Source organism: Dasypus novemcinctus, chromosome 30 (genome assembly GCF_030445035.2).
Source record: "Dasypus novemcinctus isolate mDasNov1 chromosome 30, mDasNov1.1.hap2, whole genome shotgun sequence".
Lineage (NCBI taxonomy): Eukaryota > Metazoa > Chordata > Mammalia > Cingulata > Dasypodidae > Dasypus > Dasypus novemcinctus.
In genome coordinates this window covers 21,941,418-21,960,279 of record NC_080702.1, presented here as the reverse complement: position 1 = coordinate 21,960,279, position 18,862 = coordinate 21,941,418, and the positions used below count along the sequence as shown (strand labels likewise).

The following is an 18,862-nucleotide window of genomic DNA, read 5'->3' as shown; positions in this document are numbered from 1 at the left end:
CACCGCAGCCAGTTCAATGACCCAGATCCCAAGCCCCGCCGGGTGGGCTGGGCTTCAGCTGGAAATACCGAAAACAGACTCCAAAACCGGAACTACAAAACTTCGCAAAATATTCCCCATTCGGCTTCCAGACGTGTCCCCCTCCCTGACTGCACCCTGCAACAATCTCCCAATTGTGTCCCCTTATTGCCAAAAATCCAATTCCATTGCAGATCGGCAGACGGACCTGTGGGGATGGGGCTCCAGGCGGAAGCGCTACCACCCGTCCGCCACCAAAAATTCCCCCGCTTCACAACAAAACACTGTCTGTCTCCCCAAATCGATCTGCAAAGGAGTCCTGTCCCATCAACCCCTCACCAGCCCGCCAGGGACCCGCGAATTCCTCAGCACCGCAGAGCCTCCAAAAAAAGGAAAAAAAAAACCATGGCCGCGGCGGCTCCCTGAGCTGCAGCAGCACCCGATACCACGGCTCCACCCACCCAAGGAGGGAACTTTCCACACCGAGCTGGGACCTCCGTTTATATATTATAGACGTATCCTCTCTGTTACCTTCCCACCAAATCGACGTCCAGACACCTTCCAACCAGCAAAAATCCCCAAAACAGCATGGTCCCAAAGAGCCTTCAATGCTGCCCAGCCGCCCCCTGCAGAGACACTACCAGGCAAGTTCACTCAGCCACCATCTTGCCCCAAGTCCTCCATGGATGAATCTTGAGAACATTATGAGTAAAGCAACCCAGGCATTGAAGGACAAATACTACATGACCTCAATGATATGAAATAAGTAAACCAAGTGGCCTCAGAAAGCTAGAGACTGGATGATAGGCTTACAGGAAATTGGGGGGTAGAGGAAGGATGTAAGCTGACACCTACATGGGTGAAATCTATAAGCTGAGGTAAGTATTTGTATAAGGAAGGGATAAAATGGGGTCATAGGTTTACCTTTGGGTGGGAATTTGCAGGCTTGAGGGGGGCTAGGGATGGGAGGATGGCAAGAAATTGGAGGAGGGTGGGGAAACATATGAACATAGTAGATTGTCAGGTATTTGGTTGAGAGTATAATGCTGGGAAAACCATCTCAAAAATATAATAAGGAAAGTTACCTGTTTAAGATGCTTAAAGGGGATAATCTGATGCAGGACAAGCTCCTAGGGAATATGTGAATATTCATTTTTGCCATAGTGTTTATATCATTGGATAGAGAACCATATAATGAGAGTGAAGATATACCCACATCCTGGGGATGACTGATGCCATTGAAAGACGGAACATCTCTCAAGAGAAATGGTTCCTCTCAGTGCATTAAGGAAGTTGAGCATGTCAAGCCCTCAACACTGTTGCAACTATCTCTAAACATGGCCCTTCAAGCAATGAAGACTGACTGTCAGTGTGGGCCCTAAGGGGAGGGGGAAAGAGGTATTGAATAGATGGAACCAATTTAACTGTGTGGGCAATAGAAGTGTTTCACAAGAGTATGCAAGGATGGATATAGGACATGTAAAATTACATAAAAAATGTAGAGGGGCTGATAGGCTAAAATGTAAATCATAATGTAAAACATAATGTAACTAAAACTTTAGAAAACTGTATAGTCTAAAATATAAACCACAATGTAAACAGAAATGTTACCTTATTTGAAAGCTATTGTCTCAATATCTGTATATCAGTTCCAGTAAATTTAGTATGAATATGCAAAAAGATTATTGCTGTGGGAAAAGGTTTTATGTTGGATATATGGGAGTTCTGTATATTGTATATATGAATTACTGTGGTCTAAAACTCCTGTGAAGATAAGCTTAATAATTAGAAAAAAGAAAAGAAAAAGATAGGATGTAGACACTGAGAAAAGGATCAAAGTATTGCCTTCCTAATTTGCAAACATAGGAACACTTATTGTAGTGATGGAAGGCAAAACATCAAAAACAAAGCTTTTGCATTTTTAAATTTTTTCATACGCCTATTTATTTTTACCTTAATTTTTAAAAATTAGTATATATTCTATATTGAATCTTTAAACTCATCAATATATTCTATTTTACTATTAATAGAACCTGGCAATATACTGGGCTTCACTTTTCAGGAAGTTTTGGATCACAGAGAGGTTCAACAATGGCAGCGGAGGAATACTGGTGTGGGATGTTATTGACGGGGACACATGTTTGGCAGGGAGTTCTCCAGGGCATTTATCTATGGTACATAAAAATGTTTGGATATTTTCATAGTGGATACAATTAAAAACGACAACTGAGGGAGTGTGGAGTTCCTAGCCAGGGGAGCTCTACCACAGAACTAAAGGAACAGCAACAATCCCCCAAGTGAATAGTAAAGACTAAAAAGAATGAAGGTCTAACAATGAGCCCTTAATACTAATGACTATGCTTGTGAGCCTTTGCACCTGAAATAAGAACAAGGCATAGAGCTGCAGGGTGCCTAAGAGTTGCCTACTGAGAGCCTCCATGTTACTCCAATATGGCCAGTCTCGAAGCCAAACTCAGCATGAAAATGCCTTGCCTTCCCCCCAGCATGGGAAATGAGTCCCGGTGATGAGCCTCCCTGGTGCCAAGGGATTACTACCAAGTACCAGCTGATGATGTAACCAGAAAATGGCCTTGAATAAAATGGCCTTGAATAAAAGGGTAAACCCTGAACCGCATAATATCTTAGTCTACATATAATACCAGGAGTTAAAAATGCTTTTTGACCTGAATCAAGGGGGAAATGGAAAGTACAAATGAGTTTATATGGCTATGAGTCTCCAAAAATAACCAGGAGGATATCAGAAGGTTGCCCTTATGCACACCTCAGTAGAGTCCCAGAGACAGATAAAGTAGATACAACCCCAGGTATTGGTTCTTCTGAGGGCTACAGAGACCCACAGGTTCTATCGACATGGCAGATGGAGATCAGTGCCATGCCAGTTGGCCCTTCTTTGGAGTTGGTGTTTCTGTGTGATGGAGCTGGACTCAGATGTGATCTTTTTTCAGAAGCCTCTCCTGTTGGTTTTACCAGAACTGTAGTTGGTGATGGGGTTTAATATACACCCAGGCGATCTGAATCTCTGGACTGACCATATGATAGCCAGGCCCTGAGCCTCAACAGACTGCAGCTCTGGATTATTGGAATTAACTCACTCAGCTAACACAGAGTTGAAGAAGGTCAACCACCACATCAAGGAGCCAAGAGTGCCTACAACTGAAAGCAGGATTGCATCCAGCATCCATGTGGTATCTAAGCCCTCTCTTGATATAGATGTGGAATGGACACATCTATTCCAAGGTCCACAGGATAGAGGAATTGAATATGGATTAGAGTGGACTTACTGATATTCTATTCATGAACTATTTTGATTAGTAATCGAAGAAAATATGGCATTGGTGTGGAGAAAGTGGCCATGGTGTCTGCTGGGGGTGGAGAATGGGAGGAAGAGATGAGATGTGGAGGTGTTTTCGGGACTTGGATTTGTCCTGGGTGATGTTGCAGGTACAGTTACTGGACACTGTATGTCCTTCCATGGCCCAATGGCTGGAACGTGGGAGAGTATGGGATATGAAGTGGACCATTGACCATGATGCTGGAGCAGTGCTCAGAGATGTATTCACCAAGTGCAATGAATGTCTCATGATGACGGAGGAGATGTTTCTATGGGGGGAAGAGTGGGGTGAGGATGGTGGGGAGTACATAGGGACCCCATATTATTTTAATGTAATATTAAAAAAAAATAAAGACCAAAAATTTTAAAAAAATAATTGTCATAAATGCAAAATATTAAAGATAGATTACCAGGGGAAAGTGGTGATAGTTAATCCATAATTATTTATTAAAATTTTTGGTGTCTATACATATAAATCCTGCACCACTGCACATCCCAGCAATTTCTAAAATTGTTTGCTCCAAATTCCAACAAATTCATGAATGGGGGTGTGAGAGACCATGCATGCCCAGTGTAAGCATCTCTTTGCATTGTCAGCTGCAGCAATACTGTCTTCCTGGTGGAGAAAAGGACCATACAGACTCATAAAGACCTTCTATCTGTGGCTGAGACAGTACTACTGCTTCAAAGGGAAATATATTGTGTGTTCTTGTGGCTTGCTGGAAATAGGAGGGATTGTCAAGAGCTTTCAGGTCCTCCTGAGGCTGGAAAACTCCATCTCATACTGGGTCCTGGGCTATCAGTACCCTTCACCCAGGGAGTGCCCAATGACAGTATCATTGGTAAAATCAGGACCATGCTTGCCATGGCCGCAGGAAGTGACACAGCTGCATGTGAGGGTGGTGGAGACACCAATGAAAAATCCTGATACAATACCAGACAAATGCTTTGCTGTCCACGCATTGGCATCCTGAAGATACTGATACTCAGTGCTGATTCACTGATGGATCAGCCAAGCTGAAGACACCTGGCATTATATCTGTATAGAATGCAACTGATAAGAGAAGACACAATTTTTGTCTTTGTTTATAGTAATGCATCCTCTATAACTATGACATAAAAGACAAGGTGTAGTGAGAATAACAGAAATAATTGTAGTAACCCCAATCTTAGTAGGAAAGCATTCTGCAATCATTTAAAAGTAGGCATGAAATTAGCTGTATGTTTTTGATATTTGCAAGTTCTGGGGTCATATTTTTTTTTAATTATTAATAACCAGGACAGGATTTCCAAATCTTGACCATCGTAATGTCATTGCTTATAGTTCCATAGGACCAGAGGTTTTGGAATCTATTAATATTTGATTATTAACAAGACAATTTTTGCAATGTATTTTGATTGATACTCCTTACTAGGTCAATAATGGGTGGCAATGGGAATGATCTGGACCTCTCCTTGGCAAAATGAAATATTATGTACAAGACCCACACAGCCACCAGTGAAGATTCCAATCAGTGCAATGAAATATTGTTTCCTCTCAGATCAGGAACAAAGCAACCATATGTTTCCTATCATTTAGATATTTAATCACTGTCTCAGGAGTACCATACAAGGAACTATATTCACTTACTGGAGAAGATTAAAAAATCAAGAGACTCCACACATTCTTTTTCCCCCTAAACCTATAACATGTCTCCCAATGATATCAATAACTCAGCCTCTAGATACCCAATCATTTGCCCAAACACTTCAAACATTATCCCTATAGAAACACAATAACTGATGCACACCACCTTCACAATTGCCAAAAAGATGATTCCCCTGATTTTTTTTTGAATACATAATCCACCATGAATTTTCTCGAAGTCCATCAAGTAGTTTCATCCTCTTAATAAATACGTTTCCCTCTAATTTCAAGGTTTTATATGGTGATATTTTTACTTTATATTTAAAGAAGTTTTAGGTGACCAAAATGTTATATAAAATATAGGAGGGAAGCAGACTTGGCTCAGTGGTTAGGGTGTCCGTCTACCACATGGGAGGTCCATGGTTCAACCCTGGGCCTCGTTGACCCATGTGGAGCTAGCCCATGTGAAGTGCTGATGTGTGCAAGGAGTGCCCTGTCACACAGAGGTGTCTCCACGTAGGGGAACCCCATACACAAGGAATGCACCCCATAAGGAGAGGTGCTCAGCATGAGAGAAATTTCAGCCTGCCCACGAATGGCACCACACACATGGAGAGCTGACACAACAAGATGACGCAGCAAAAAGAAACACAGATTCCCGTGCTGCTGACAACAACAGAAGCGGACAAAGGACATGCAGCAAATAGACACAGAGAACAGACAACTGGGGTAGGGGGAAGGGGAGAGAAATAAATAAATAAATCTTAAAAAAAAATATAGGAGATTCCCATATGCACCAATCCCTCTCACATTTTCCATTATGAATAACAACTTAAATGAATATGGCCACATTTGTAAAAAGTAATATCAAAACATTGCTACTAACCATGGTTAGGAGTTTTTATTATGACTCACACTTTGTAGCGTATAATTTTATAGGTTTTGAAAAAAATGGATAATGGTTTGTATCCATCAGTGCAATATCATACAGAACAATTTCAATGTCCATTTATAATTTTCCATTTTTAAATGTCCTATGTTCCAACTATTCTTGCCCCCTCCCCTCAAAACATCTGGTAACTACTAGCTCCATAACAATGTTAAAAGTTCTTCCATTTCTAAAATAAGTCTAATTTGGTCCATGGTTTCATTTCTCCTTAAATTACTCATTCCTTAGTCCTGAGGATTTTGGAATGGTGATGCCTGCCCTGCTTGAGACTGAAAGGGGGCTTAGGCTTTATGGGAAAGCTGGAAAGAACAATTTTGCTTGCAGTTTTACTCTTTGCTTTTTGGAATGGGTGTTGTCCATCAACATCGTTTGTTTAGTCTTGGGCAAGGCTGATGAACTGAAGAGTGGTATGGGTGGCAACAGTGCTGAGATTCAGGGTTCAACTGGCATATGAACAGACCTGGAGATTTAAGTCTCTTGCACCAACATTTAATGTAGATAGTACTAATTATAGGTGCAAATACAAGGGTAGAAGAATCTTCTGAAGGAAATGGTAAATGAGCCTTACTGTTACAGTGGGGAAATAGGTTGTCAAATGTTCCAAGGTAAGTCACAGTGGTGGGATGCTGATTTCATGGGGATCTGTGTTTTGTTTGCATTATTCAGGTTTCTCTAGAGCCCTCAGGACATCGTAGTTTGAGGCTGAAACTTCACCCATTCACTTGATCATAGATTCTCCTCAGATTGAGCATTGGCTCACCAATCTCTACTCACTTTTCATCTGCTGATGATATATATTCAAGGCTCTAGCTCTTGGAGTCTGTTCAATAGCCTGAGTACATATCAGTGAAATAATGCAATATTTGCCCTTTAATGACTGGTTCACTTCACTCAACATTGCCTTCAAGATTCATTCATGTTGTCTCATGTCAATACTTCATGCCTTTATAGGGCAAAGTAATATTCCACTATATGTATATACCACATTTTATTTATTCATCCATTGAAGAAATCTTCAGTTGTATCCATCTTCCAGGAATTGTGAATAATGCTGTGATGAACATTGTTGTATGTATAGGTTCACATCCTTGCTTTCAATTCTCCAGTAATAGGACTGCCAGATCATAAGACAATTCGATTCTTTGCTTCCTAAGGAAGTGTAAATCCATCCTTCCCAGTGGCTGCAGCATTTCACATACCCGCAAGCAGTGCATGAGTATTCCTATTCCATCACATCCTCTCCAAAACATTATAGTTTTGTTTTGTTAATAGCAGTTAGGCTAATGGTGTAAGGTGCTATCCCATTGTTTTTTATTTGCATTTCCCTAAGAGCTGGTGTGACTGTTTGGGATTATTTATGAATACCAAAAGGAGAGATCATGTTTGTAAACTGCTCTTTACCTCTTGTTTGATAACTCTTTGATTGTGTTAGATTCAGGTGAGGTATCTGACTAAATTATGTTAAGATTAGGGATTTAATTCAGCCTCATCATTAGAGTGGAACTCAGGCACTGAGAAAACAGACTCACACAAAATTAGACATGTAGGAGAAGAACATAGAGAAATAAAGATGGTGCCAAGACACAGAAGAGGCTCCAGGAAGAAAGATGAGCCAGATAATCTACACCTGACCTTTTGAAGAGAAGAGAGCAGCTGACTTCAAAATGAAACATGCCTTGGGTAGAGACATGAGCCATATGCCAACCTACAGCTGAAGTCAGAAGAAGCTGGGGCCATAGAGCCTTAAGAAGAATGAGGGCTGAATCCTCACAGACATTGCCCATCACCTTATTTCAACAAGTGGCAAATGATTTTGGGTGAGAAAACACCTCTGATGGTACCTTGAGTTGGACTCCTTAGGGACCTGTGATTGTAAGCTTCTACACCCAAATAAATACCCTTTATAAAAGCCAACAGATTTCTGGTATTGTGTATTAGCACTCCTTTAGCTGATTAATGCTGCTGGTGATGTTGAGCATCTTTTCAAGTAATTTTAGCCATTTGTATTTCTCTTTGGAAAAGTGTCTATTCAAATAACTTACCCATTTTTTAAATGGGATGTTTTTATTTTTGAGATGTATGACTTTTTCATCTAGGCTGGATATTAGGCTCTTATCATATAAGTGGTTTACAAATATTGTCTACAACTGAGAGGGCTGCCTTTTCACTTTCTTAACAAACTCATTTGAAGCACAAAGGTTTTAATTTTCAGGGTATCTCATTTATCTATTTTTCTTTATTGTTCATCCTTTGGGTGTAATGTTTATGAAACCATTACCTACATAGTGATGTCATAGATGCATACCTACATGATCTTCCAAGATTTTTGTGGTCTTCACTGTTACATTAAAGTCTTTGATCCATCTTGAGTTAAAATTTTATAGCGCATGAGATTGTGATCCTCTTTTATTCTTTAACATATATATATTCAGGTCGAGCCCCATTTACTGAGACTATTCTGTTGCAGTTGAGTGGGCTTGGTGGTCTTGTCAAATATCAGTTGGCTGTATATGTGTGGGACTATATCAGGACTCTCAATTTGGCTCCATTGGTCAGTATGTCTATTCTTGTGACAGTATAATGAATTTTACTACTGTAGATTTGTAGTATGTTCTAAAGTCAGGTAGTGTGATTCCTCCAATTTCAATTTTCTTTTTCAAGTTGTTTTAGGCTAGTTTGGACCCCCTGCCCTTCCAAATATTTTTGATAATTGACTTTTCTGTTTCAGTATATATTTCTGCTGGAATTTTTATTAGTATTGCATTCAATTTGTTAATTTATGCAGGACATCCTAATAATATTTTGTCTTCCTATCCATGAGCATGGAATAGACTTCCATTTATATGGATCTGCATTAATTTCGATTAGCAATGTTGTGTACTTTTCTGAGTACAAGTCCTTTACACATATAAATTTATTCCTAGATATTTGATTCTTTTTGTTGCTATTGTAAATGGTAATTTATTCTTGATTTCTTCCTCAGATTGTTCATTATTTTACAGAAATGCTATTGATTTTTGTGTGTTCATCTTATATCCTACCACTTTATTGAACTGGTTTGTCAGATCTAGAAGCTTTTTTGTGCATTTTTGGGACTTCCTACAAATAGGGTTGTGTCATCTGCAAATAGCGAAATTTTTATTTTTCCTTTCCAATTTGGATTCATTTGTTTCTTTTTCTCACCTAGGTGCTCCTGTAAGTACTTGCAATACAATGTTAACCAAGAGTGGCAACGGTGTGAATACTTGTCTTTTTTAGATCTTAAAGGGAAAGCCTTTAGCATCTCACCATAGAGTATGAAGTTAGCTATGGGTTTCTCATATATGCCATTTATCAAGTTGAGGAAATTTACTTCTAATACTATCTTTTGAAGTGTTTGTGATAAAAAAAATGCATGCTATGTTTTGTCAGTTGCATTCTCTGCATAAACAGAGATAATTGATTTTTTTGATATGTCAATGTGCTTTATTATATCAATTTTCTTCTTTTGAACCATCCTTGCATACATGAGATAAAATCCACTTGATCATGGTGTATAATTTGTTGTGTGGTTGGATATGGTTAGCAAGGTTATTTGGACATCTTTTATTAGTTCTTCCGTGTTGTGTGACTCCTCTTACATTTTAGTTTCTTCACTATGCTGGACCATAAATTCTGGTTTCTTAATATGGAGTAATATTTTTTCCTGATGTCTAGACATCAGTTTATTTTGAGGTTCACATTCAGTTTGTTAGTTCCTCGTTATACTCTAGGGTTTTATTTTTGATTGGTTTTCTACAATGAGACTCTTTATCACTCAGTTCCACTTTTTCTATATTCTTATTGCCCATTTCAACAGAAAAAAAAATTATTCAAAAAAGAGACAAAAGAAAAAGAGAAAAAATTAAAAAAGGAAAAAGAACAAAAAGAAACAGAAAAAGTTAATAATAAGAGGAGTAATAGAAATAAAATTTTAAAATGTGAATATATAGAAAGGACAAACTGAAAATAGAGAAATGTCTTAATACGTCAAAAGAGAAGACAAAACTGGGAAAGAAGGGAAGAAAATAAGAGGAAATTATGACAGTATTAGAGATGAAAGGAAAAGTGAAGAGGAAGGAAAGAGAAATAAGAAAAGAGATGAAATAATAATATGAAACGGGAAGGAAAATCACAAAAATGGAGGATAATAAAAATAGGGAAAATTAAAAAAATATTTAAAAATGAGAAGTGGGAAGCGAAAGAAATACAAAAGCAAGAGAAGAAGAAATGAAAATGAGGAAGAGGAGAGGAAGAAACAAATAGGCAAACAAAACAATACAAAAGGAAACAAATTTGGTTCTCCCTTTCAGGTCACCAGATGCACTCGGACTGCTTGTTTTGGGCAATTGACCACCCCACAAAAATATAAAAAAACAGGCCTCTACCTCAGTCCACCAGGACCTCACCTGTCTACTCTTATCTGGCTGCTTTTACATGCCAAACAATCCATCCACAGGTAGCCTCTAAGCCAGAACCCACATAAAGAAAAAATGATTTTAAAGACTGTAAAGAAAAGGGAACAAACAGAAAAAACACTTTTCGCTAATTTCCCTCAGCTCCCTTCATATTTCATTCAGCTCTACCTACTCTAAGCTGCTTGGGCATAGACCCACCTGTATGATTGCCCCTCAGCAACTTCTGTGGTCCCTGAGAGCTGATTGTCTTACCTTCACCCAGAGTGAGATGTGGGAATCTCTATTCCTGTATAGATAACATGAATGTGGTTTCCTTGCTGTCTCAGAGCTCCAATGTTCTTTAAGATTAAAATATTCATTGCATGCTTTCACACATAAATGACATTCATGAGATTTCTCTCCAGTGTGAGTTCCTTCATGTATTTTTAAAAGAAGAGTGATGAAAGATGTGTTTCTCACACAGATGAAATTCATGGAATTTCTCACCCATGTAAGTTCTCTCATTTTGTTTTGGAGAAGAGGACTGAACAAGGCTTTCACATAAAGATGACATTCATGGAGTTTTTCTCCAGCATGACATTTCTCATGGTATTTAAGGCAAGAGGATGCAGTGAGGACTTTCCCACAGAGATGACATTCATAGAACTTCTCTCCACTGTGAGTTCTCGTATGTCACTTAAGTTTGGAAAATCGACTAAAAGCTTTCTCACTCAGATGATATTCATGGGGTTTTCTCACCAGTGTTAGTTCTTTCATGGTGTTTAAGTTTAGCATATTGACCAAAGCCTTTGTGACATAGATGGAATTCATGAGTTTTTCTCTACAGTGTGAGTTCTCTCATGTCTTTTAAGGGAAGAGCAATTAGTGAAGCATTTCCCACATACATGACATGCATAGGGCTTCTCACCAGTGTGAGTTCGCAAATGTCGTTTAAGGTGACAATGTTGAATGAATCCTTTGTCACATAGATGACATTGATGAGGTTTCTCTCCAGTGTGAATTCTCTCATGTATTTTAAGGTAAGAATGTTGACTGAAATATTTGCCACATAGATGACATTCATGGGGTTTCTCTCCAGTGTGAATTCTCTCATGTCGTTTAAGGTAAGAGTAAACAGTGAAGCATTTCCCACATATAGAACACGCATAGGGTTTCTCACCAGTGTGAATCCTCTCATGTTGTTTAAGGGAAAAGTAACCAGTGAAGCATTTCCCACATAGAGAACATGCATAGGGTTTCTCACCAGTGTGAGTTCTCACATGATCTTTAAGCTGAAAACGTTGAATGAATCCTTTGTCACATAGATGACACTGATGAGGTTTCTCTCCAGTGTGAGTTCTCACATGTGTTTTAAGGGAAGAACTTTGACTGAAACATTTGCCACATAGATGACATTCATGGGGTTTTTCTCCAGTATGAGTTCTTTTATGTTGTTTAAGGGAAAAGCAATTAGCAAAGCATTTCCCACATAGATGACATTCATGGGGTTTCTCTCCAGTGTGATTACTCTTATGTTGTTTAAGGGAAGAGTAACCTGTGAAGCATTTCCCACATAGAGAACATGCATAGGGTTTCTCACCAGTGTGAGTTCTCACATGTTTTTTAAGCTGAAAACGTTGGATGAATCCTTTGTCACATAGATGACATTGATGAGGTTTCTCTCCAGTGTGAGTTCTCACATGTGTTTTAAGGGAAGAACGTTGACTGAAACATTTGCCACATAGATGACATTCATGGGGTTTCTCTCCAGTGTGAGTTCTTTTATGTTTTTTAAGGGAAGAGCAATTAGCAAAGCATTTCCCACATAGATGACATTCATGGGGTTTCTCTCCAGTGTGAATCCTCTCATGTTCTTTAAGGGAAGAGTAAACAGTGAAGCATTTCCCACATATAGAACACGCATAGGGTTTCTCACCAGTGTGAACTCTCTCATGTCGTTTAAGGGAAGCGTAAACAGTGAAGCATTTCCCACATATAGAACATGCATAGGGTTTCTCACCAGTGTGAATCCTCTTATGTTTTTTAAGGGAAGAGTAACCAGTGAAGCATTTCCCACATAGAGAACATGCATAGGGTTTCTCACCAGTGTGTGTTCTCACATGTTCTTTAAACTGAGAACGTTGAATGAATCCTTTGTCACATAGATGACATTGATGAGGTTTCTCTCCAGTGTGAGTTCTCACATGTGTTTTAAGGGAAGAACGTTGACTGAAACATTTGCCACATAGATGACATTCATGGGGTTTCTCTCCAGTGTGAGTTCTTTTATGTTTTTTAAGGGAAGAGCATTTAGCAAAGCATTTCCCACATAGATGACACTCATGGGGTTTCTCTCCAGTGTGAATCCTCTCATGTTCTTTAAGGGAAGAGTAAACAGTGAAGCATTTCCCACATATAGAACACGCATAGGGTTTCTCACCAGTGTGAGTTCTCACATGTTTTTTAAGGGCAGAACGTTGACTGAATCCTTTGTCACATAGATGACATTGATGAGGGTTCTCTCCAGTGTGAGTTAACACATGTTGTTTAAGGCGATAATGTTGACTGAAACATTTGCCACACAGAAGACACTCATGAGGTTTCTCTCCAGAGTGAGTCTTCTCATGTTGTTTAAAGGAAGAGCAAGAAACAAAATATTTCCCACAAAGATGGCGTAAGTAGTGTTTCTGGGCAGTATGAGTTCTTTTATTTTCTTTAAAATGAGAATAGTGATATTCATGAATCTGCTTATGCTGACTAATAACTGAGTGGTTCCTGTGTAATTTTGCCATCAGACTCCTAAAATATGGTTTCTTTGTCTTGCAAATTAAAGCATATTGTGTCACTGTGGATCTGTCAGTGGTATCTTCTTTCAAATAATTGTATTTGAAAGAATTCCTTTTAATGTTAGATCTCTGCTGTGGGGAACTAGATGAGAGACTGTAAAACTTTGTCAATATACATGAATTTCTTTATTTCCATGCATATGAATTCTACACTAATCCTTCAGTGATAGAATCCAATTAAATAATTCCCTTGTTACATTCATAAATACATTATTCTTCTCCATAACACAGAGATAGTCTTCATTACAGAAATCCAATATCAGAGTTATCTGATAAATTTTGAACTTCACTATGTGTTAAAGATTACATATGTGAAACCTATTTATGCAATTCTTTTAAATATTTTCTCAGGTTAGAGTTTTGGCTTAGGTTAATTTTCCTTAAATTCAAACTCAGATTTTTTCTAGATTAGAATTTAATCCCAAAATTGATTAAATTAGGCTATTTTACTAAATTCCTAATTTACTCTACCTCCAGGTATCTATGTGGAAACTAGGATTCACACATTGAAACTTACCAATGACATGATTTCAGAAGTATCTTTCCTACAGATAGGTGGGTTGAATATCATTTCTATCATTTCCCATTTTTTAGAGACTCTTTTGCTACCTGTAATAATTGGGGAAAAAATTTACATGTTAGGGTACGATTCAGGGCTTGAAAATGTTTAAAGTTTCCAAGTATCTCACTCAGTATGTTTCCAACATTCAGAATTATCAGGAAAAGGGAATCAAATTTAATACTCTAAACAAAAAAACTATTATATCCACTTATAATGGGCAAAATTGCATATATGATTTTTGAAAAACTGAACAAATGTATATTAATACTACAAGAAGTTAATATCAGGCAAAAAACATGCTAAGAGAAAGAAACCAGATGCAAAATACTATGCATTATATGATTCCATTTATATAAAATGTAAATATAAGTCAATTTATAAAGAAATAAGTCTACTGATTATGTAAGACTGGCGAAGGACTGCTAACAGGGTGTAGTTTTTATTTTGGTGTAATGAAATTGTTCTAAAATGTTTTTCTGTTGATGAATGCACACCATTTGATTATAATAAAAGCCACTGATTATACCCTTTGGAAAGATTGTGTGGTATATGAGTATATCTCAGAAAAACTACTTAATAAATAAATAAATAAATAACGAAAAATAGCCAGAAATACCAGCTATGTAAAACATCTGAAGCATAGATAAATTGAGAAGTGAAGAATCTTATGTGTCTGGTTTTTGTTTGTTATAATTATTGAAATAAAAGGTTCTAATTACATTAGTGATACTTCAGAGAAAGTAAAGAATCCCGTTAATTCTAAATGGGAAGAAATCTGTTTCCACAGTGACTGAATATATTTTAAAACAATTTGATTGATACATATTAGTGAAGCATATGATCCATTCAGGGTGTACAAATCAATGGTATTTGGAATAATAACATCACTGGGCAATCATTACTTAAAGCATTATTAGAGCAGTTTCACTACTTTAATAATAATAAACAAAAAAAAATTCATCACCTCTCAATCTCTCTATAGTTCATGAGATTCATTTTATGTTGAAAAACAATCAAATAAACTTATTCCATCAGAATTATCTAAATTCTATCTGGGAAAGTAATACGCATATTTTTTTTAACTGTTCTGAAAACTCAGCATAGCCCTTGCAGCAGAATACTTATTTCACAATGGCTATTTATCCATTCAAACAGCATTCACTGAGTTCTCCACACCACAAAGAGTGTTGGAAATGGAGATTCACAAAGGACATTAAGTTGTGGTCAAGATTAAATTATATTGGATTGAAATAGAGGTAAGTAAAAGAAAGGAACAAATTTCATTTAGGCAATTGTATGTGTTATAAAATAATATATTTAAATTACAATATATAAAATATAAGTAAAATAATGATTACATGACAATATAGAAAACCTGATCTTGCTATCTGAATAAATGGAAGATGATTTATAGTAAATATATAGGTAAATGCTAGATACATAGGTGGGATAGATGGTAAACAGAGATAGACAAAGTTGATAAATATATTTTTAGATTCTTACCCACTGAGACCAGGTGATTGATATTCTCCAGCATCACTTCTCTGAATAGCTTTCTCTGGGAGGAGTCTAGCATGTCCCACTCTTCCTGGGTGAAGTCTACAGCTACATCTTTCAAGGTAATTAACTCCTAAAACGTCACAGCAATTTTGGTTCACATAGGGCTATCTGTAACAATGTCTTGAGTGTGATGCTCAAATTAACATCACTAACCTCTACAATAAACTTTCATATTATACTGAGATCTCTTAACCATAAAGGCTCTTTCATATTTAATGATTCCCCATTTTGGCCAAGGTCTTTTTCCAAATTCATCACTAGTTGGTGCTTCATATTAATCCCTTGGTGCCAGGGAGCCTCATCCCTGGAGGTCATATCCCATGCAGGGGTTATAAAGTAGTGTTTTTATTTGCTCATCAGTGGTCTGGTATTTTGTGTTTGCTTTTATTAGCATTGCTTATGTACTTGAGAGATTCTTGCCTCTCTATTTGAGAATGTAGCAGGAATCCCAAGGATGGGCGTTTACAATTTTGTTGTGTGGGTCTCTACCCACTTAAGATAACATTCTAAGCAAACATGAACACATTCATATTTCAAAGGGGCATGTTCCAGGTACACCTTTCCCCATACATCCTCATACTTGATAACACCCAGCACCAGTGACCCTCTCCTGCAATATTTGCCAAAATAACACTCCCCACAATGTATTATCAACTACAGCCCCCCACCTCCCCAAAGATCAACTGTTCCTTACTCCTGCCCTCCCCTCAGCTCCATGGAGAGCCCAAGCCACCCCCCCCCCCAACCCTTCACATACTCACATTGAGTACTACTGGCCCCACTCACAATGTTCCTCCACCATTAGCCCATCTTTTGCCAAAACAAACCCATCCACTTTATCATAGTTTCTCCCCACTTTGAGCATCACCTCACCACTCTCCACTCCCTTTTATATCCTGGCAAACTATCTGCCAGAATCTATCTCTGTGAGTCTGCTAAATATCCTTAGTATCAATGAGATCAGGTAATATTCCTCTCTTAGTGACTGGTTATATCACTCATCATAAAGTACTTGGGTTCTTTCATGTTGTCTCATATGTCAATACTTATTCCTTCTTACAGCTTAATAATATTACATCACATTATATACCACATCTTGTTTATCCATTCATCCCTTGATGTAAACTTGTGTTGCTTCCAACTTTTGGATGTAGTGAATAATACTGCAATGAATATTTGTGTGCATATATAAGTTAATGACCCTACTTTCAATTCTTTTGGAGATATTCCTAGTTTTGGAATTGTTTGGTCATATGGCAATTCTATACTTGGCTTCCTGAGGAACAGTGAAGCTGTTCTTCAAAATGGCTGCACCATTCTACATTCCCACTACCAGTGGATGAGTGTTCCTATTCCTCCACATTCTCTCATAAAAATGGGCATTATCTTGCAACATTTGTCAACCAATTTCCCCGATGTAACAGAATTAAGACTCATTTATTTTCCTACACATGATTCTTCCACCCCTTTTCTTTGAGCCAATGAAGAGTATCTTACCAGTTAAATATATATCCCTGAGACTTTAATCTTCAGATTGTTCCTATGTCACCTGAGCCCTGAATCTCAGCAGAGGTGCAACCAACACCTAATCTCCAGTTCATCAGACTCACACAGGACAACTAACATAATGTTGATGCTGGAAAAGCCCCATGCCCCCAAACAGGGAGGATATACAACTGCAAGCAAAACAGGTCCTTCCACCTGTTCCATAAGATCTAAGCATCCTCTCAATCTGAAGCAGATTGCATAATCCTCAAGATTGAGGAATGAATAAACATAAAAGGGGAATGCTATCATGGGCCAAAGTAGACTTTATTATTGTAGCAATGGTAGAACTTGTAAAACTGACATAAATATGGTGGTACCAGAGTATCTGACGGGAAGAGGAGGGAAGAAAAGGTGGAAAACAGGGCATTTTAAGGTCACTGAAACTGTTCTGCATGATATTGCAATGATGAATACAGACCTTTATATATTTTTTCAAAACCATAATATTCTGTGGTGCAAAGTGTAAACATTATGGTAAAATATAGACCTGGGTTAGTAGCAATGTTTAAATTTTATTTGTCAGCTGTAGCAAATGTACCACACTATTGTAAAATATTAATAGGGAGAATGTGAAAGAGGGAAAGTTGGGGTAGATGGGATTAACTTATGCTTTTGATGAAACATTTCTGTAATCTAAAATTTCTTTAAAAGAATAAAATCTATTATACAGAAAAAGAAAAAAAAAGAACACCCAACACTAAAAAGCAGACTGTGCATGAAAAACTCTACGTGTGTGAGGGGTTCCAGTATACTTATTATTAATGCTTAACTGTCATCTGCCATTCTGATATGCTCACAGTCTCATATACACTTTGAATGCATAAAACTCTATCGTTAAAGAATATCACATGAAATGTATGATATACACCTGGAAACTTCACAATAAACTTGTAATTATGACTTCTTACTGGTGATTATAAAGCTTTCACTCAACAATTCATAATTAAAACAATCCTTCCACCAACTTTGTTAATTTACAGACATCATCAATATCATTTTAACTGCCTGTCCGTTTGAAAGTATTTAAAAGAAAGTTTTTAAAAGAAGAAATAAGTATGTTTAGATTATAAATGTACATATAACTTTATTTTCCTCTCATTTTTTAAACATTTTTAAAGAATAAATTAACATATTGACAAATCTAACCAGCTAATGTGTGAAGTCCTTTCTTCCCAGATTAAATTCACAGGTCTATTATTCCTGAAAATGGCAGGGAGCTCTGAAGCAATATTCAGAAATATGCAGAATAGTTTTCATATCCAACTCAAATCAATAAGGTCTGCTTGCTTCAAGTATACATATTTCAAATTTTCACAATACTGTGAAAGGACAGATGGATCATGGTTGCAAGTCATGGACTTCTGCAACCATTGTACAGAAACTGGAGCTAGACTGATGAGCCCTATGGTAGGACTGGGGCCTACAAATATTAGTTTTCATTGTCTCTTTTGTTTCTTCATGTCTTCTGTGTGATACAGATTAAGAGAAAACTCTCCTTTGCTTCTGGAATCTCCAAATCTAAAAAATTTCACAGGTACATAATTTTTATTCTGCTTCTGATATGCAATCTGAACAAGCAGCCACAATGAAGGAAAAAATAATTCCTATACATTGCATTCATTTATAAAATTTTTATAAATTTGATTTAGAAAAACTGAAGTTGGTAAATTTGAAGAGCATTGGTAAGGAGAATTTTTGAATATTTCAAAATGGGCAAACACATTCTATAGAAAATTTTAAGAAAATTAATTTGGGGAAAATATATAAATGATTCCTCACTTCCTTTTCTATTTAAAGATTTTATTTTTTTAAATGTATTTCTCTCCCTTCCCCACCCCCATTGTCTGCTCTCTTGTGCCCATTTGCTGTGTGTCCACTTTTTATTGCATCACCTTGCTGTATCAACTCTCCATGTGTGTGGTGCCACTCCTGGGTGGGCTGCACTTTTCACATGGGGCAGCTCTCCCTGTGGGGCACATTCCTTA

At 37.5% G+C, this 18,862-nt stretch overlaps 2 protein-coding genes across 2 annotated transcripts in view; both read right to left on the bottom strand.

The window, feature by feature from the left end:
- LOC131276928 (zinc finger protein 69 homolog B-like) overlaps positions 1-18,862 on the bottom strand; it is a 115,033-nt gene that overhangs the window by 31,676 nt on the left and 64,495 nt on the right. Inside the window, exons 3-4 of the mRNA XM_058290549.1 lie at positions 15,273-15,399; positions 13,725-13,816 (exon numbers count right to left, since the gene is read on the bottom strand). Coding sequence (XP_058146532.1) covers positions 13,725-13,816; positions 15,273-15,399 — 219 coding nt within the window. The remainder of the gene's footprint in view (positions 1-13,724; positions 13,817-15,272; positions 15,400-18,862) is intronic.
- On the bottom strand, positions 11,189-13,153 carry LOC139437854 (zinc finger protein 26-like). Its single transcript, XM_071212722.1, has one exon. The coding sequence runs from the start codon at positions 13,151-13,153 to the stop codon at positions 11,189-11,191; it is 1,965 nt and encodes a 654-aa protein (XP_071068823.1).